This window comes from Falco biarmicus, chromosome 10 (assembly GCF_023638135.1).
Source record: "Falco biarmicus isolate bFalBia1 chromosome 10, bFalBia1.pri, whole genome shotgun sequence".
Classification (NCBI taxonomy): Eukaryota; Metazoa; Chordata; class Aves; order Falconiformes; family Falconidae; genus Falco; species Falco biarmicus.
Genome location: NC_079297.1, coordinates 33,802,160 through 33,821,873, shown reverse-complemented (window position 1 = coordinate 33,821,873; position 19,714 = coordinate 33,802,160). Strand labels below are relative to the sequence as shown.

The 19,714-nt window shown below is 53.3% G+C and overlaps 1 protein-coding gene across 2 annotated transcripts; it reads left to right on the top strand.

The window, feature by feature from the left end:
* The first annotated feature begins 284 nt into the window (after positions 1-284).
* RNH1 (ribonuclease/angiogenin inhibitor 1) lies at positions 285-13,757 on the top strand. 2 transcript variants are annotated; one of them, XM_056354700.1, is made up of 10 exons: positions 285-378; positions 4,111-4,216; positions 5,940-6,110; positions 7,862-8,032; positions 8,692-8,862; positions 9,596-9,766; positions 10,262-10,432; positions 11,366-11,536; positions 12,803-12,973; positions 13,413-13,757. In XM_056354700.1, exons 2-10 carry the CDS (start codon positions 4,131-4,133, stop codon positions 13,498-13,500), a joined length of 1,371 nt encoding a protein of 456 aa, XP_056210675.1. In that variant the 5' UTR covers positions 285-378; positions 4,111-4,130; the 3' UTR covers positions 13,501-13,757. The 2 variants fall into 2 exon arrangements, with proteins under 2 accessions (XP_056210675.1, XP_056210674.1); XM_056354699.1 differs by lacking the exon at positions 285-378 and adding an exon at positions 2,556-2,619.
* The last annotated feature ends 5,957 nt before the right edge of the window (positions 13,758-19,714 follow it).

Sequence of the window (19,714 nt, the reverse complement as noted above, 5' to 3'; positions counted from 1 at the left end):
CTACGCTTTAATAGTGGGTTGGCCTCATTTCTGGATGGATCCTTCAATGGCAACTACTCCCTTGCTCTGGGCTAAACCCCGGCGAGTGGCTACACGATTGGGGTAAGACGTTAAAGCCGTCTCTATCATCATCAGGGTTTGTGGGACTTTTGCATCATCACCATCGTGTATGGAGTGAGGCTCCACAAGCCCCTGAAGAGCTGAGCTGGGAGGAAAAAAGGCATCACCACCCGAAACGGCTTTCCTCCCTCTAGCAGGCACCAGCTTTCCTCCCTCTAGCAGGCACCGTGCGTACAACAGCAGAAGTTGCGTAGTAACAGCAGCAGGAAGGCGTCAGCTCTGCCCTCCTCGCTCCTGCAGAGCGCCCAGAAGAGCGAGGTACGTATCAGCAGGAAAATCGGGCTCTTAAACTCCCTAAACTTTCCCTTCTGCGTACCGGGGAGGAGCATGGAATGATTTTAAAGCCATGAATTGCAGAGGCTGCTTTGTAGGGAACGGCTGGTTGTGCTTAATCAAACTGTTGTGCGAGCCAGTGGGACGGGGTGTTTGTAGGAAGAAGAAACTGGGATTTTGGAGGGGAGGAAGGGAGGCAGCTCAGTACATTGCCTAGGAAGCGCTTGGCACTACAAAACCTTCCTTTGCTCTGTCTTGTGAAAGTCTGAAAGAGCTTTTACCACGCTAAAAGTACCGGCAAACAATAGGGAGACGGGGAGTAGCTGGCAGCTGGAGGAGGAAGGGACCGAGCGATGACGAACGCCTTTGGCATTGGCACCCTGGCTCGGGCGGGGGGTGGGTGTGCGGGGACGCTGCTGGGCGCTGGGCTGGTGGGTCCCGCGGCGCTGGGGGAGCCCGGGGAGGGTGATGGGCACCACGGCAGCCAAACTCCAGCGTGCCCAGCCCATCCTCCATTGCTCGCGTGGCTTCGTCTCAAACAGCTCAGAGGAGAGGCCTTTGTGCGGGCGAGGTGCAGCTCGGCTGCTCGTCAACATGTTGCGCTAATGAGGGAGACGGAATGGAAGAGATGTGTCACGGATGGGACTGGTCAAAGGGACGGGGAGGGGGGGCAGCCCAGGCCCTCCGAGCCGGCCCCTGTACGCAGGCACGCTGGAAGTCAGGGAGAGCGCTGAGGAATGGATATTTTTGTTGTTCCCAGTTCCAGCCTCCCTGGGGAAGTGCAACAGGGGGTCCTGTCTGCCCCGGCCAAGCCCCCCCGCGGTGCCTCTCCCCTGGGTGACCTGCATGCATCCCCATCGCACCCCGGGTCCCCGCCAGCCCCGGGACACCGTCAGTTACGGGCTGATCCTCCCACCCCCTGCGCATCCCTCACTGCAGGGGGTTCCCCATTCCCCTCTTCATCCCTGTGTATCCCCCTGCCCCTGTTCTGGGGGAGATGGGGGGGGGAAGGGGAAAACAGAGGAGGGGGGGGAAGGGAAAGGGAGGAAAAGAAGGGGAGAGGATGAAAAAGAGGGAAGAAATAGGGAAAGAGGAAGGAAAGGCAAGCAAAAGAGTGGAAAAGCAACAAAAGAGGGGTTAAAGGGGGAAAGAAAGGAGAAGGGGGAGAGAAAAGGGAGGTGGAGAGAGCACATGAAAACGAGGGAAGGAAGGGAGAAAGGGGGACGGAAGAGAAGACAAGAAAGAGGGAAGGGGAGGAGGGGGAAAACGGAGAAGGGGAAAAGAAGGGAGGAAAAAGAGAAGTGGGGAAGCACAGAAAAAAGAAAAGGGGAAGGGGAGAAGGGGGAAAGAGAGGGAAAAGAAGTGAGGGAAACACAGGGGAAAAGAGGGAAGAAAGAGGATATGAAGGAAACAGATGAAGAAGAGGGGAAGGGGAAAGAAGGGAAGAAAGAAGGAAAAGCAGGGAAAAGGGGGAAAGAAGGCTGGAAAGGGGAGAGAAGAGCGAAGCAGGGAGAAGTCACGGAAAGGGAAGGGTGAGGTAAGGAGGAAAGAGGGGAAGGGGCGGGCAGAGTGGCTGAGAAGGCAGGGAAGGGGGAGAGAAAGGGGGAAAGAGGGAAGAAAGGGAAAAAAGGAGGAGGAAGAGGGGACAGATGGGCTCCGCGGGGCCGGGGCGGAGCGGGGCCGGGGAAGGGCCGGGGCCGGGGCGGAGCGAGCCAGGGCCGGGAGCCAGGGCAGGCCGGGGCGGAGCGGGGCCGGGGAAGGGCCGGGGCCGGGGCGGAGCGAGCCAGGGCCGGGAGCCAGGGCAGGCCGGGGCGGAGTGGGGCCGGGGCGGAGCGGGGCCGGGGCCGGGGCCGGGGCGGAGCGAGCCAGGGCCGGGAGCCAGGGCAGGCCGGGGCGGGCCGGGGCCGGGGCGGAGCGAGCCAGGGCCGGGAGCCAGGGCAGGCCGGGGCGGAGCGGGGCCGGGGCCGGGAGCCGGGGGCGGGCCAGGGCCGGGGCGGAGCGGGGCCGGGAGCCGGGAGCCGGGGGCGGGCCGGGGCCGGGGCGGAGCGAGCCAGGGCCGGGAGCCAGGGCAGGCCGGGGCGGAGCGGGGCCGGGGCCGGGAGCCGGGGGCGGGCCGGGGCCGGGGCCGGGGCGGAGCGGGGCCGGGAGCCGGGAGCCGGGGGCGGGCCGGGCCGGGGCGGGCGGGTCCCGGCGGCGATCCGGAAATGGCGGCCGAGCGGCAGCCCGGTGAGTGGTGCGGGCGGCGGCGGCGGGTGCGCTGGGAGGCGGCGTGGGCTCGGCTCCCCTCGGTGACGCCGGGGACCCCCGGGGCGGCGGGGCAGGCCGGGCTCAGCCCAGCGGGGCTCCGCATGCGGCTGCTGGGGGGGGCCGAGCGCGTACGGGAGCGCCCGGTGCCCAGCTGCCCGCCCTGCCCTCTGGCTCTGTGTGTGTTTATATATTTAAACATATGTATGTACCGGGCACCGTCCTCCGCCTGCGGCGCTTCTGTGCCCTGCGTGGGCCCGTTGGCTGTGGCTGGGGGTCTGGTTGTCTGTGGGGCTTAGGAGGGGGTCGCATTAGCCAGGGGGTCCTGTCGGCCATGGGTGAGGGGCCGACTGGGGGGGCCCGGTTGTCTGTGGGGGGCCCGTTGGCCGTGGCTGGCGGCCCGGTTGTCTGTGGGGCTGTGGGGGGTCCCGTTGGCCGTGGTGGGGGGGCCTGGTTGGCCGTGGGGGTCCCGTTGGCCACGGGTGAGGGGCCGTGCGTGCTGTGACGCCCAGCTCGCCGCCCTGCAAAGCCCGGGCTGGGGTAGCTTGTGCGTTGTGGCGGTGGCTGAGGTGGGGAAGGCAGAGATGAGCTGCAGTCCCTAACGCCTGGTGCTTTGGGTTTTTTTACTGTTCACATTCCTATGTGATAGCTCAGGAGATTTTTATTATTTTTGGTACAAACATTCTGCAGTCTGAGTCATGTTAGCAAAGCCGAGACACCAAGACCGCACTTTGTCACCTTCTGGAGCGCTGCCTTTGCCACCATCCCCTCTGAGCCCAGAGCTCAGCCTTGGCATATTCCTGTGCGTGTTTGCCTGGAGTGGCTCTGCGAGGTGCTGTGTTTATATTGGTTCAGAAGTGCAGCTGGGCTGCAGAGCAAAAAACCTAAATTCCTGCTTACCAGCTTCTCTGTACTTGGACTTGCCTGACCTTGGAAGCTTGGATATCAAATCGTGGAGGAATGCTTCTGCCATCCACCTAGGTTCCACCTCTCACGTACAGATACGTGGCCAGGAGGAACTTTAATCTGAGCTCTCATTTGCCTCATTCTCTCAAAAATACCCTGATGTTAAATGTAGCTCGAGGTCTCACAACCAGTGTCACAGCCTTAGTGGTGTGGCACACCCGTGTGACTCAGTAGTGCAGCAGTGAGACAGCGGCACCTGTGCCTCTGAAAAGCTCGTTCTGCGTAAGGTCCCTTGGAGAGGGAAGGGGAGCATCTTACTTTTGTACAAGCTGCCTTCAGATAAGAAAATGTTGCCATACCTCTCCAGGATCCGTGTGCTTTTTGCCTGTCGGATGAGGGCTTTGTGGGGTCTCAGACAAAACCACTCTGATGCTGCTGGCTCATACTGGTGCTGGAAAATCTGTCCTCTGCATGGTGTAGCTCACAACTGAGAGCTTGGGGTGGGGGGGTGATTGTTGCTTCTCAGTCCATGAAAGTGTGTTTTATTTTTTAAAATTTTATTTTCAGACCTTGTCTCGACTGTCAAAATGGAGCTTGACATGCAGTGTGAGGAGATAAGCCCATCTAGATGGGCTGAACTTCTGCCCACAATGAAGTCCTGCAAAAGCATCAGGTAGTAACTAGTTGCGTATCATCTCTTCTAAGTAAGAACTGTTGTGCTTCTCTCCTGTGTTTTTCAGCTGCAGAGCTGTTAACCTGTGACTTAGAAATTGCACAGTAGCAGGAATGATTCTACATATTTTTATCCAGAAAGTTAATGTAAAGGGGGAGGGGGGGTGGTAGTGTTAAAAAAAGAAAAACCCACCCTAAGCTTTTTCAGCTACAGATATGCACCCTTTGGTATGAGGTAAGGTACTTCTTCTATGGCATGCCGTAGAGCTCAGCTAGGTAATGTGGTTGTCTAAGCATCTGACCGCTGTTTTGGTAACTCCTGTCCTTCTCCCTTGAGAGGGAAGACATCTCACCGTGCTCATTAGGTTGCGCACTCTCTGGGCAGCGGGTCAGATGCTGTCAAGTAACTGTTACTTAATAGTCATGCACAAGCCACGTGCCATCAGCTTTTATTGCTCATCTGGCCTTCACCTGCCTTGTGTGTTAAGCAAACCAGTGTGAAGGAACCATCTCCTGGAGTGTAAGCTGTAGGGCAGGGTTCAGAAGAGTTGCCCCTGCGCTCTTCCTGCTCTCCTGATTGACTGGGAATTCATACCCCACGGGCTGGCATCGTTGTGCTTTAGCTGGAGGGGATGGGCCGCACCAAGCCAGCAATGACTTGGAGGACATCAGGCAGGTTGAAGATGACTTGCTTTTCTTTTGCAGAGGAGCTATGTGCAGGCAAGCTTCATGGGCTTGACCTTGACTTCCCAAGGTTTGCCTTGGGTGCCAGAAGGCAGTGGGATGGTTGCCTCCTGGGCAGAGGCTGGGCTGCTTAACTCACAGTGGATGAGAGCAGCTGCAGCAGGGATTGTTGAACGTGATCCCATGGGGAGCCAAGTCTCCTTGCCAGAGGGAGGGAATGAGAAGCCTACTAGAGCCTCTGTTTTCATAGTTGTCTAAGGACAAGTGACCAGGCAACTACTTTCGGCAGTCCTGGCTGTGCCTTTGGCTGTAGGGTTTTTCCGTGACACCTTCCTTTTGTCCCATGTCGTTTCTGCTTCCCTTAACGCTTCCCTGCCTGTCTTGGGCTCCTAATCTTTTCCTTGGTTCTCCTTCCAGTTCAGCTCACATACACAGCAGCCTCCCTTCCCCCCCCCCCCCCCCCCCCCCCCAATCAATTTAGCAGTAACTAGAAAAATGCTGATGTCCAGTGGAAGAAGCCCCTGCCACGCTGCAAACTTGCAGTTTGTGTGCTGAGGGTTACGCTGGAGAGAGACGGTGCAGACCAGTGTGACTCACCTACGTGAGACCAAATACTGATGGGTGTCGCTGGGGCTGGTCTCAGGGCAGAACCAGTCTGGCAGCCTGTAAGCTGGCCTCCGGTTAGACGTGGCTTCACACACCAGGTGGTTTGTTGCTATCCGTGTTTAAATGAAGGTGCGTAATCCAGCTGAAGCCTTGCCAAGGGAGGATGACTCGAGTCGTGTGCCGTCTTCTGCACAGCACAGAGGAGATCTGTGGCTTGGGGAGCTGCCACCCAGCCCCCCCTGTACTGCAGCCCTGCAGAGAGGACGTGTCTTTGTTGGGCCACGCATCATCCAACAGGCCCCGCACGTACTTAACAGAGGTGTCCCAGGGACTGCAGCAGAGTGAATTGCCTGCTTTGCTTTCACAGGCAATTCTCCAGCCAGGGAGAACGGAGCCACCCTGAGAACTAAAGTGCTGCTTCTCTTCTTTTTCAGGCTGGATGACTGCAATCTCTCCAGCAGTCACTGTGAGGATCTCTCCTCCATCATTAGTATGAATCCAGTCCTCGCGGAGCTGAAGCTGAGCAACAATGAGATGGGAGATGCAGGCATCGAGTACCTGTGTAAAGGGTTGCTGACGCCAAGCTGTAGCCTACAGAAGTTATGGTAAAGCCCCGTTGATTGTCTCGCTCTAACACGCCTGCAGTTTGCTGCAGGTGAAGGCATGAGGCAAGCCAGTATGTAATGGCAGTTAAGAGCCATGCTGAGGCATCTCAGTGCTTACCTAGGTCAGGTGGTTGGAAAAACCCAGAAGTTTTTATCGAAGCAGTATATTTATTGGAAGATTCCAGATCGTCAATCTGTCTTCCTTTGTCTTTCAGCACTGAGGGAATGACAGGGAGAGGGGTTTTCCGGCCAAGTGAAGGCTTTCTGGAGACTTTCTTTAGAAGAGGTAGCAGATCTTCCCCTGGCCTAGGCTGCTGGATTATCTGTTTAGGCTGGTTTAAACAAAAGGATGTCCACAGAGGGCCCCGCTTTGCCATTAGCACAATACCCGACGTTTTCACTAATGCATTTTTCAGAGGGCTTTTCTGCCAGTTGTACGAACAGTGTTTAGCATCTGGTCCAGTTTGCTTGCTCCTTTCTCTAGGAGCCAAGCAAAATGCTGTTCTCACGAGACGTGGCATTTCAAGAGCTGGCAGTCTTCTGTGCTCTACCAGCCTGGCTCTGCCTCAAGCCTTGTCTTCTCAGTAGGTCAGGGCCAGCCTGGTTCAAGGCAGCATGTTCCGCGGAGGTGCCAGCAGCATGCTATAGCCTTAGTGGGCTTCCCTCAGCAATCATGGTGCAGGAGCTTTAGTGAAAGCCAGTGGCTGCTGCCCCTGCTCCTCAGTGACCCTCAAAGAGATGCTACCTTCTCTCTCTAGCATCTCTTCCGCAGGGTACTGGAGTTCTCCAGCTCCTGAGGTGGGTCTAGGGTCTTCATGACACTACCTTATAAAATCATTTGCCTTTTTAGATTAGATATGCTTGCTTCAAAGTCCCTTTTAGATTAGATATGCTTGCTTCAAAGTCCCTGTGTCCTCTGCAATGAGGACTCACTGACAGAGGAGAAGTTGACTGTGAAGCTAATCGAACTGCACCTCTCTGGTGGGCTGTACTGGAAGCCTAACACAAGTGATTTTTCAGAGAGTTTGTCCTAACCTTCAGACTTCTCCAGATACTCAAGTCACAGCCTGGATTAGGCTGTTTCAGTTCTTTAGAAACATAATTGTCCATTTTGGGGGTTCTGGTAAGGCACGCTAGGGAATAAAAGAGCAACCAAACCCAAATCAATCTTAGTACCACTGTGCACAACACCTCTACATTGCCAGAAAGTCTTGATGGAGAACTCTAAACACCCCGTAGCAATACCACCTGGTTCCTACACTACTTCTCCCAGCCTGAGTTCTGAAGGAGCAGCTTCATAGATCCTTCTTGCAGTATACTGTTAAACTTTGAAGTGATATTCAGAGATTTAAGCCAAGTTGGGTGAGATTTTTAGTTTCAGCTACTCTGGATCACATTTCCAGAACAGGCAAGAAATCATAAGGTGCCATTAATTTATCTCTGGGATAAGCCTCATGATGATTAAAACATTAAGCAGTGGTGGTGCTGCTTAATGTAGGCTGGATCCTTCTGCTAGAGGTGCTATATGTGTGATTATACTGAAGGAAGCATGGGAGTATTATTCATGCTGCAGGTATAATACTAGCTGATAAAATATTTGGGCACACCTGTGAAACAGCAGTAGTAACTCAGACATACCGCTTTCTAGAGGGTTACACACTGTCGGTGCCCACGGTGTCCTTTCCAAGCTCCATCCTCAGCAGATGCACCCCTCTGAGAAGAGCTTCCCTGCGTTTCCCTCTCTCCTTCAGGCTGCAAAACTGCAATCTGACAGGTGCCAGCTGTGAGACCCTCCGTGCTGTCCTCAGCACGCAGCCTTCCCTGACGGAGCTGCGCATTGGTGACAACAGACTGGGAACCGCTGGAGTCAAGGTGCTTTGTCAAGGGATGATGAGCCCCAGCTGTAAGCTGCAGAAGCTGCAGTAAGTAATCACTGAGCTTTCTTGGTCATCAGGCAGGTCATGCTTGTCCTTCCCTTGAGACAAGCTGGAGTTTTGTTGCCAGATGGGGATTTCTTCCTATTCTGTGTGGAATTGTGTCATGCTTATTTGTGCTGGTAGATCTCATGGGTTTGGAAGAGCTGGGTGTCTATTCCCATAGGTTTTATTTGGCCCTCCTGGCAGTGGTGGCTGTTCATGCAGGACCTCTCAGACACCCAGGGGAAGTCTGATTCTGCTGCACTTGGTCCTTTTTTTATGGCTGAGCAGGACCCAGGTCTGTTCACAGCCCCAGCTCCTCTTGGGAGGGCTTGGTGGTGAGCCTGCCTGACGTGTTGCAATGCAAAACTCAAGTCGTGTGTTCCAAGGCAGCCTGTGCATTGGTTTAACAGAGGACTGGTGTAAAACTGGTTTGCTAGGGTCCCCTGGAGTCTAGTTTAAGAATTAACACTTCCTGAAACGAACCGGGAGATGCCGTTAAAAACTCTTACGGTTATCTCTGTTTTCATGTGTTGCCTGCCCTCAGCTCATGTTGCCACGTTTTCTGCCCTGGCTAACGCACACTTTGCCCGGCTGACATCTCGCGGGTAGCAGGATGTGATGAGGACGGTTGTTTTTCCCCTGGATTTGTTTTCTTCTTGCAGGTTGGACTACTGCGAACTCACAGCTGATGTTGTGGAAGCTCTCAATGCTGCTCTGCAAAGCAAGCCCACCCTGAAGGAGCTCAGCCTGAGTAACAACACGCTGGGAGATACAGCTACAAAGCAGCTGTGCCGGGGGCTGGTGGAGTCAAGCTGCAACCTAGAGTTATTACAGTAAGAAGGAGCTGGTCACCTCTAACTGCAACTAGTCCTGCTGCTAGTCATACCATCTATAAGATAAGATAAACTATTGTCAGGGAAACTTAACATTTGGCCAGAATTCTTGCTGGTTCAGATTTCTGTAACTGGAAACGGCAAGCAAATACCTGGGAGCTTTCAGTTTTCGAGTTTTTTTGAATATTTTTTTTTTTTTTTTTTAGCATGTGATTCTGAGCTCATTCTTATGCCTGTTGGTACAGTGTGAGCATGACGTACCCCAGGTTAAACCTGCAATTACAAGGGGTGACTGCTCGCCAGCATCTCGGAGGAGAGCAGCAGTCTCCCTCAGTGGCTCCAGTTCTTACCCCTGGATTACCACCCAGCTGACTGTTTTTATTCAGGTCCCTTTTTTGCTTCACAACAGAGATGCTGGATTTGGCCTCGTGTCTGGGGTAAAGCCTCCGAAGGGATTTAGGGGAGAAGCATGATTCATTTTATCTTGCCTCTGTGCTTCAGCAGGGGTTGGCTGCCGGGGAGTTGCTGTGTGGTACAACTAGAAGTTCCTTTTACAAAGGACAGTCGCTATAAAGGGGGAGTTTGGCAAAAATGATCCTTACGTTAACGGATGTGAATGGGTGCGTCAGAGGGAACCAGCTGTTAGACCCTTCTCAGTTTGAACTGGGGGCGTTGGGGGGTATCTAACACAGTGGGTCTGGAGCAGCAACTCCAGCGGTTCTTTTTTCTGCAGCCTGGAGAACTGCGGCATCACCAGTGATAGCTGTCAGGAGATTAGCGCTGTTCTCAGTAGCATGTCATCACTGAGAGAGATCTCTGTGGGGGATAACAAGATTGGGGACTCTGGTCTGGCTCTCCTCTGCCAAGGACTGATGCATCCGAACTGCAAAATCGAGAAGCTATGGTAAGGGTAGGCAGAGATTACTTAAATCCCTCTTGCAGCCTCTGAACTATCTACAGTGCGCCGCTGGTTTGCTCCTAAGCGGAAACTTTCTCAGTTACACCCCCTAGTGAAACGAGAATAATCTACTGCAAATTAGTTAGTTCTCAAAACCGGGCGGAGGATGCCGTGGAGAAGCAGGACCGCACTGAAATCACTCGGATAAAATTCTGGGGAGGTGGTGAATGGAAATTTGTGATGGCATTGTCTTGGCTTCCTGTTGAGTTATCTGTCTACTAGCATTGCATGTTCCTATTTCTTTTTTGTGTTACAAACAGAGGTTTTGGTGCAACGGGTGGAAAGTAAGCTGAAAGCTGTGTGGTATGGTGCATGGATGGGTTTTGTAAAAGATAGAAGAAAATGAGGTGATGTAATCAGAAATACAGAATACTAAAATAACACTGTATTCTAATCTAAGTCATTCTTGGGGGGAAAATAATATTTTGTTCTTCCCTGCAGGTTATGGGACTGTGATCTCACAAGTGCTGGATGTAAATATCTCTCCAAACTCATTAGTACAAAAGAGACCCTCGCAGAGTTGAGTCTGATAGACAATAACCTGAGAGACTCGGGCATGGAAATGCTGTGTCAGGCACTGAAGGATCCCGAGTGTAAACTCCAGGAGCTATGGTGAGCTGCTGTCAAGTTTCACATCCCCACTGCCGCCTTTGCAGACCTCACTGAAGGAAAGATGTAGGGGAAGTAATGCCCACCAGATAGATCCTCAGTCGCAATGGTTCCGTGAACAACTCATGTCAGTTGTTACCTAAAGGATTTAGACTTACAGAGCTAAAGGGATTTGTATTTCTAAACTCATAGAGGCTTTGAAGGTCTGCCCTGTCGTCATCCTGTTATAAGCAATAGGATGCTTGCAGAGCTTCTGTGTAATATATTTTATTGTGCAACAAATGGCAGCTAAGAGACTTTTGAAGTTTGAAAGGCCTCGTGTAATAGCAAAATGAGTGCTGTGATCAGTTATCTCGGGCTCTCCACTGGATCCAAGTGCCCTCACTAATGAGCCAAAAGAAGGCTCTAATGACACAAACCATTATCAGCATCCTCTCTGCTGACAGTGTTACCATTTAGGCTGGGATAGTCTGGTACCAGCTGTGGCCGGGAAAGGAGGATTGTTCTTCCACACAGAACCTGAACAAGCATAACCTGAACCTTACTACACGGCAAGTTCAGCTCCTGCCCATAGCTGGGTTCATGCCCTGCCCTGGTGGCCTGGGAGTTGGTAAGGTGCCTCAGGAGCGCACAGCGGTGCTCAGGGTGACTGTGAAAGCAGCACGCTTCATCTCTGATCATTCCTGTGCTTTGTGAGCATGTGCCTTTCCTAGGTGCACGCTCCGAGTAGAGGCATCCCAAACGTGAGGAGTGGGAGATGTGCTGCTTAGAAGGATCGAGCAGACAGGGGGCATTGAGAGGAGTACGGTGATTGTGGGAAGGCTTTGGTTCCTCTGTTCCCACTGTCCGGGCTCCTGTGAAGCAAATGTGAAGAAGCGAATGGTGCCTGATACTCTAGATCCCCCAACTAGATCTCATGTCACTTTTGCTTTGCAGGCTTAGGGAGTGCGGGCTCACGACTGCTTGCTGCAAGGCCGTCAGCTCTGCTCTCAGCACAAACAAGCACCTGAAAGTACTGCACATGGGCGAGAACAAGTTGGGAGACGCAGGCGTTGAACTCTTGTGTCAGGGGCTGCTGCACCCCAACTGCAGCATCCATACCCTATGGTAAGGTGCACCCTCAGAAGCTGACTTCTGTCTTGCTGTGTTACCCTTCGAGAGAGGAGGATAGCAATAGATGGTAGCACAGTATTTTTTTGCTCATGTGAAGCAATTCACACCACAAACTGATGTTTAACTAGTCCACTAGCAAGTAAACGAAAGCCAAAAGTGCTTCCATGTATCTTGTCACTCATGGTCTCTTGCAAGTACAGGCCGTCACCCATGTGACGGTGCATTCGTAGCCATCCTCAGGTGCTCTCCCAGGTGCAGAACTGAGAGTTCACTGTGCAGCATACCTTCAGGATCTAAAGCCAAGGTATAGGGAGACTGGAGAGATCTTTGCTTTGTTCTGCAAGCCACGCACTGTAGAGCTTCCTCTGCCCTTCTCTGAACTCACGCTGTATGGCCTCTCCTGGGTGGGACACCGAGGTGGAGGAACTCCTGGTCCAGGCTTAGCACGTTAATCCTCATGCCTGCCAGTCGCAGTGCAAAGCCTGCCTGAATTCGCCAGTTGCCTCCTGTATAGTCTCTGGTGTCGTGGCTTAACCCCAGCTGGCCACTCATATGGGCTGGTCCGGCCTCACCAGCAGGAGCAGGAGGCCAGCTGAAGCATCATCTCCAGCCCTGTGGTAGGACTCTCCTTCCCCATCTGCCTCTTCCCTTCCCCAGTGGGCACTGAGCTCTGGACTGGTGTGGCTGTGGCCTGCGTGGTGCTCAGGGCACCATGCTTGTCCCCTGCATGCCACTTGACAGAAGCCAGAGCTGTGCTCCGGTGGCAGAGACTCACAGTGAGTGAATTAGGCAGATGAGTCATGGAAGACACCAGCAAGACTTGAAGTCTCTGCCCAGAAAGATATGTTTGCTGACCAGTTAAAGCTGCTTGGCTCTCAGCTGAGAGGCCTCAGTTTGCCCTTTTTTTAGAGAGATGGTTGCAAATCTCAAGTAGTAGACTTTAGTGGTGATTTATGATCAGTTTAAACCCGAGAGAAGATTGTGTGATGTTGAAGTTGGGGATATCTTCTTAGGGTTCCTTTTCCTGCTGTAGCTACACACCGTTAAGCTTTAGGGAGGACTTTTAGGTGTTCAGCAGTCGCCACGAGGACGGCTGTCTCCATGGGAAGACCACAGCCCAGCCCCTGCTGATGTCTTGGAGACGCCAGCCTAACAGGGGTCTCTGGGCTGTGCTAGGGATGTCAGCGCCCGCTGTCCGAGGGTGGGCTGGTCTCTGGAGCCATCACTCACTGCACTGGCCTCTCCCTCCTCTCCCTGCAGGCTGGGCAACTGTGATATCACGTCAGCCTGCTGTGAAACCCTGACCACCATCATGACTAGCAAGCCGTGCCTTACCGAGCTGGAGCTGAGCCAAAACCCTCTGGACGATGAAGGCGTCAGGAAGCTCAGCAAAGCCTTGCTGAATCCCAGCTGCAATCTGCAGCACTTAATGTGAGAGAAGTTTTTGGTCCTGCTTGCATTCCACCTGGCAGGTGGTGAGCTCCAGCGAGCTGGGGGGCTGCGGGGTGGGGGGCTGTGAGCACCAGCTCTCTGGGAATTGCATCTGAAGGCAACGGGTGACCCAGGGTGGGCCAAATGCCATCTGCATATTGCAAAACACTCCTTGTCCCTTCCAAGTGATGTGACCACAGTGCCTTGATCTGCTTTGGTCCATAAGGCCCAAGATAAAGGAGGAGGTGGTGCTGGGCTGGGGGGGGTGGTAATGGGTCCTGTGTCATGAGGCATGTTTCTGGCTGCCTGGCCAGACTCTTGAACCTAGACAGGGTCCTTCCTGTTAGACCACCTTCCCATACCGGCCGTTTGTGCATCTTTCTCTTTCCTGAATGGGTGGATGCTCACTAAACCAGCTTGCCTTTTTGTTTGGGTGTAGTTTGTATGACATTTACTGGAGTTCTGAAGTGGATGATGAACTCAGAGCCGTGGAGGAGTCCAAGCCTGAAGTGAAGATCATTTCATGAGTGGTGACTACCTGCGGAGCAACATCAAACCAACGTCCTCTTCTTAATCTGAACTTTTTCATATATAAAGCTGATTAACTTAATAGATAATTTGCTTGTACCAAAAATGTCTGTGGAATCCCTGAGTGGGTGTCTGGGGAGCTGATCGACCTCCTGTGCATCTCTCGATGTATTGATTCCGAGGCTGGTGAAAGCACTGTACGCTCTCACAGCAGCTTTTCTATCCTTGAAATAAAGTTACTGGGCAGCTTCTAGAAGTGGGTCTCTACCCTTTAGGAGCTCTGGAATCCCGCAACCCTTTCTGACGGCCTTGGCTCGCTGAGCCCCGCAGCAGCCCTCGCAGCACTGTGCTTTGCATCGGTACCTGGAGGGGTGTTGATAAGACACCAGTGTTCTGGCTGCGGCCGAGCAGTGCCCGCGCGGCGTCGGGGCTGTCTCTCCAGCACTCCCCAGCCTACCGGTGAGGCGGGGGTAAGGGGGTGGGCAAGATCTTGGCAGGGGATGCAGCCAGGACAGCTGACCCAAAGTGACCAAAGGGATATTCTGTACCGTATGATGTCTGCTCAGCAATAAAAGCTAAGAGAGAAAGGAGGAGGAAAGGGCGGGCGTTTGTCCTTTAACAATATTTTGTCTTCCGGAGCAACTGCTACATGCGCTAAAGCCCTGCTTCCTGGGAAGTGGCCGGACATCGCCTGCTGATGGGAAGTAGAGAATAACATCTTTTTTTTCTTTTTTTTTGGGTTTTTTTTTTCCTTTGCTTCCATGCACACAACCTTTGCTATTGTTTCATTAAACTGCCCTTATCTTCACCCATATTTGTTTTTTTCCATCTTACTTTCTTTCCCCCCCTGTTCTGCTGAGGAGGGGAGTGATAATGCAGTTTGGTGGGCACCTGGTGTCCCACCAAGGTCGACCCACCACACTAACGCAATAGGCTTTAAAGAGAGCCCGTGGAGAACTACCTACTGTCTTATTATTGGGTGGTGCTTTTGCTGGGTCTCTGGGGAAGGCTCTCCAAAAAAACAAATGTATTTTAATCTGACATGGAGCTCTCCCCTGCCTTTCCCTAGAAGACTTCTTGGAAAAGCAGTGGTGGCCAATGCACTATAGAGGAAAGAAATGAGCAGCTGTTCAGCTGCGTAACATCAAAATTGCTGTCCCTTGAAAAGTGATTTTCCTACAAACAAAAGATGCTGTGTGCGTTTCTGCTAATATGGGAAAGGATTAAATGGTTTGATATGTTTGCTCTGGCAAGAGTGGTTCTACAGGAACTTTAATAAAGTCTGTTTGCAAATCATTAAATGCTTTGGTTTTCTACTTACAGAAAGAAAAATAGGATATGTCTGTGTATTTCTCCTTTAAGGCCAACGCTTCTGAACTGCAATACTACTAATACCTTGGTTTAGGCGTCTGCTTTTGCTTGAGGCTGTAACTGGCTTTCCTTTGACTTAAGGAAGGATTGGACCTGAGTGTGGGTTCTCAGTAGCCTTTGCAAATCTCAAATGGTCCCTGAGAAGTAGCTTACTTGTGCCTTCGGGTAGGCGTGAAGGATGGGATTTGTTTTTTCCTCGAGGCATGTCTCTCTTGAGGCTGCCCAAAACGCTAAAACCCCACTCCTTTCTGCTCCAAGAGCTACTTGGTTTTCTCCAGCAAGGGCAGAAGCGATCTGTGTGTTCGGAAAGCTGCCCGTCCCGAGGGGCTCTGGCACAGGCTTTCGGCGTTCGCGGTGTCTCCTGGGCTGGGCATGCACGGGCTCCTGGCAGCTGGGGGAGAAGGTGGGGCTGAAGAGGGGCGAGAGGACGCGTAGGGGGACCCACAAAACCAGGCATCTGCCTGGGTGCGAAGGCAGCGCTCCCAAAAAATTAAGGGACTATTGGAAGTGGATTTCTGAGCGTGCCTGGTGTGGTGGAGAGGAGAGGAGAGGACGCCTGGGAGGGAAGCGGGGGTCTCCAGCCAGGCGGGTGGGAGGTGAGCTGACCGGCAGGGAGCTCGCTGGCAGGGTGGGCTATGGGCTGCGTCAGCCAAAGGCGAACCCGGGCCGAGCCAGCCGGCAGCCAGCACCCGTGCCTCGGCAGGATGCGTCCCCGCAGCATCCCCGTGCTGGCTACCCAGGCGGTGGCACTGTCCCCACGCAGGCCACCGCTGCCGCTGGCCTCCAGCGCTGGACGCCTGGAAAATGCCTCTTCTTCCTCTGCTGCCGGCCGAGGAGCCCTGAGACGGGGCTGCCACCATGGCCCCCACAGGTGTCCGGCCCCTGACGGCACCCTCCTGCTGGGGGCAACCCCCACGCCCGCCGGTTCCCAGAGCGGTTTTGCATTCCCTGCAAAACCAGGGTTGGGAACGGTCTCTGCAGCACCTGCTGCTTATCCGCGTACCGGCTCCAGCAGGAAAAACCGCTGCAGCCCCATTTTGCCATCTCAATGAGCTTGGAGCATCCAAGGGCAGGCCAGCCCAGCAGAGCTCTACGGATCCACCGGGATGGGGGGGAGCCTGGGCACACAGACTGCGTGCCATGCGTTAGGACAGGGGTCCTCAAACTTTTTAACCCGGGGGCCGGCGCGCGGATGAAGTGGCAGGCAGTCATCTGCGGCTGCTTGGTTTCCCCCCCCCAACACCCGGCAGGGGGGTTCTGTAAATACGGGGGGCCGGATTGAGGACCCTGGGGGGCCGTATCTAGCCCGCGGGCCGCAGTTTGAGGACCCCTGCGTTAGGACAATGTGAGGTCTTGTGCTCGACTATAAAAACCTGGGATAAATCCGAGGATCTGGGAGCGAGCCACTGGAGCAAGAGACACTTGTGCTCATAAACAAGACTTAAGTGAGGATTTGTATCCCTAAAACTCACCTGTTTTTATTCGTCTATTAGGTGGTCCCGCTCACTTCCGCAACAAACCGTGAACCTGGGATTGCTGAAAGACAGAGACATTTGCTCCTGCATTTTTGGATGGATGGATCTTCACCATTTTAAGCTAAAAGGAGTAGGCAGGAATTGAGTCACAAAACCCTCATGTGGACCAGATATTGGGCTGGCGGTCAAAGACTTGCTCGTCCCAGGTCACGGCCAGAGCACTCAGCAGCTCCCAGGACGTCGCAGTCACAGGCTGGTCCTCAGATGGTTGGACTCACCATACCAGTGCTTTGCAAATACTGGCTTTCTGCTAGCAAGGGTTGAGTCCCACCTAGCATAAGGAAGCTTAAAGATAAAATTATGCAGCCAAATTAGAAGGTTAAGAAATCCAGGTGTGACTTTCAGTTTAAAGCAAATACTAGAAGCTTAAAAAATACACCCCTTGAGATCAAGCAGCAGAGAACTTAAATCCAAAGGGAGCAGGTTTGGAACAGTGGTTCAGAGTGTGTGAAAACTTCAGGTTTCTGCTAATCGTTTAGGATTCTGCAATAAACTTGATTTTTCACTCATCACAGCATACGAATTCCAGCAGGAGGTCACCGTGTCCCAGTTAACGTTGGCAGAAGCAGTTAAGCAAACATCACCGGCCTCGCAAAGAGGTTGCTCCCCACTAAACCCGGTGCTTGCTTTGGAAGGGTGTCATGCCACGGTTGCCCTGGCATCCCTGACTGCTGCCTTGCTGCCTTGCTGCTTGGGCTTTTCGGGAAGGAGCTCCAGCACAGCAAGGCCCCAGGCACCAGCTCCAAATAACACAAATGCTAGCAACAATTTCAGTTGAATCTAAAAGGGGAAACTGAGCCAAGTGTATTTATTTGAAGAGTTAACCACAGCTCCCCTGTTCTTTGCAAACATCTTTGCTTGCCATCTGAGTCAGTCCCAGCCCTCTACTGAAACAGTCGTAGAGGGAGTTACTTCTTGCCTGAATTCCCCTTTTGCACAGAAAATTATGGTTGTTCATTATCATTTCCAGCTTATCTCTTCCTCTCCGTGTGCTCCATTCCTCAGCCACCCTTTCTTCCCCAGCACATCCTTCGTTTCCTCTCTTTTACCAGTGGGGAAAACATACACCGACAAAACCAAAACCCACCCAACACTAAGACCTAAGGGAGAAAGTCCTTCTCCCTGTAAGGCAAGAAGAGTTTTGACCTACTTGGCCCATTCACCTGCTGCAGCTGCAAATAGGCCGTGGACACCTTGCCTTCCTCCTCCCAGGGCACAGCATCCCAACCCCCCCCGGGGCACAGCATCCTGGCCCGTCCTTCCCTGCTTCTCCCACCCTGGCACCCACACCGTGACTGCTGCCAGCCAAACACATTCCCAGGCTGGCAAGGGCTGGCAAACTGGCAGCTTTATGAATACGTGAGGTTAGGCTTGCCTCCCTCAGCCACAGCCCTCTGTGCCCCCCAGGGGAGGACAGGCAGCCCCTGGCGGGGGGAAGGGGTGTGCTGGGTCAGATGCCTGCACAGGCGATAAGCCTTTCCAAGCTAGAGGGCAAATCGGTGGCACATGGGATTCGGGATGATGTAGCTGGGGGGATGGAAACTTCAGCTTGCCAATATTGTGTCATGGCCTCTCTTGTTTGCGATTAAAGGCAGGTATGCAGTGGGAGAGGTGAACCGTTGGCAATGCCTCAAGCCCTTGATGATGTTCCAGAGCAGACGCCCAAAAAGAATTCCTAAGGCAAGCTGCCCCGCCGTCGGGCGGGCACACAGCAGCCGCAGTATCCGCAGAGCGACGTAAAGCACCAGCACAGCTGCTCTTTGCACATGCACCCTGCAAGCAACTCATGCAAATCCTGCGGTGCTGCTCCCTGTTTCCTACCTCACCGGTGACTGTCACATCCCAAGATCCAGGACGTGCCAGCAGGACAGTGCACGGACCAAAGCCCCCGGCAAAGCCAGCACTGCCCACCCCAGCTCACTCTTTCACACCGTGTGATTCTTTCCCTTGTTGCACACTTTGCTTAGATGCTTAGTTCAGACCCTAATTATGCTTCACAGATGATTAAAGCACCTCTGCTTCTGCGTATAGGAATACTCCCCAGGCCATATTGTAATTGTCTAGGAAACATTGCCTACCTGCCACGACTTCTAGGTGTAGCTCAGCTAATTGAGCTCCTTGCAGCTGGGTCAGATGCATCGGCTCATCTCTAACGTGCAGTAAAAGCAAATCAAGTAATGAGGCTGCACTTGGAGATAATTACAATATAAAGCACCAAAGAGTTTTCTCTGTGACACCTGCCCACAAAAGGGGAGGTGGGGTGGGGAAAGACTGTTTTGTTCATCCCTGACTGCAGCGGGGAGCTGCTGCTTTCTGCACAGCAGGATCCCAGGGGATCTGTTCCCCCTTCTGTGCTGCAGCATGCAAAGCAAATCTCAATTAGACATGCTACATGGCATGCAGCCACGTCTCCTGACTACAGCAGGATCAAAGATGGCTATAATCCCAATGAGGTGGGTTAGCGTCGGCTAACGAAGGCTCTGGGGAAGAAATCCACCCGGATTTGCATGGCTTCATCAAGAGCAAGCAGAGCTCCCAAGGCTGGAGAGGCAGAATGGGACTGATCCAAGATGTCTCAGGGAAAACCATCGAAGCCCAGGGTGGGTAAGGAGGGAAAACCAGATGAGGGAGGAAGGAAAGCAGTGGAGGGTGGTGTTCACCTTCTTTCTCACCTCCCTCCACAGTTTTTGGCCCTGTCGTCTCCATGTAACTTAGCACTCCTGCTTTTCAGATGGCTCATTGCCTCTGAGTGTTTAAAGCATCTTTATGCTCCTGGATTTTACGCCTGGCCACCCTGGAAGGGTATGAGATGGCATTGGCACAGCTAAGGCTGTGGGTCAAGCTCCACTGGTGTGTGCAAAGGCTTCTCATTCACTGCTGGCACCCGGTCCAACAGCCCCAGCTCCAACACCCACAGGACATACTTGTAAAAAAAAAAAAAAAAAAAAACAACAAAACAACAACCAAAAAAAAAAAAAAAAGAAAAGAGATCCTACTGCTTTGGGTAGAGAAAGAAGAGTTAAAACAACTGCATAGCACAAGCAGCTGAAGAGCACGTACTCTTAGCCCACTCATTTCTCCTGTTTATGGGCTTGCAGAGCAGGGAGGACTTCACATATTGACACGGATTGGCTTCACCAAGAGCACCAAGGGGTTATAAATGCTCTGCTATGAGCATCTAGAAGCTCAGCCTTCCTCCGTGTCCTGCTGGGCCCCTCCTGGGAGCGGCAGGGGAGCTCAGGATGGAGCAGCTTTCCCCGTGACCCTGATGGCCGGATTTTCCAAATGAGCATCCAGGACACCAGCC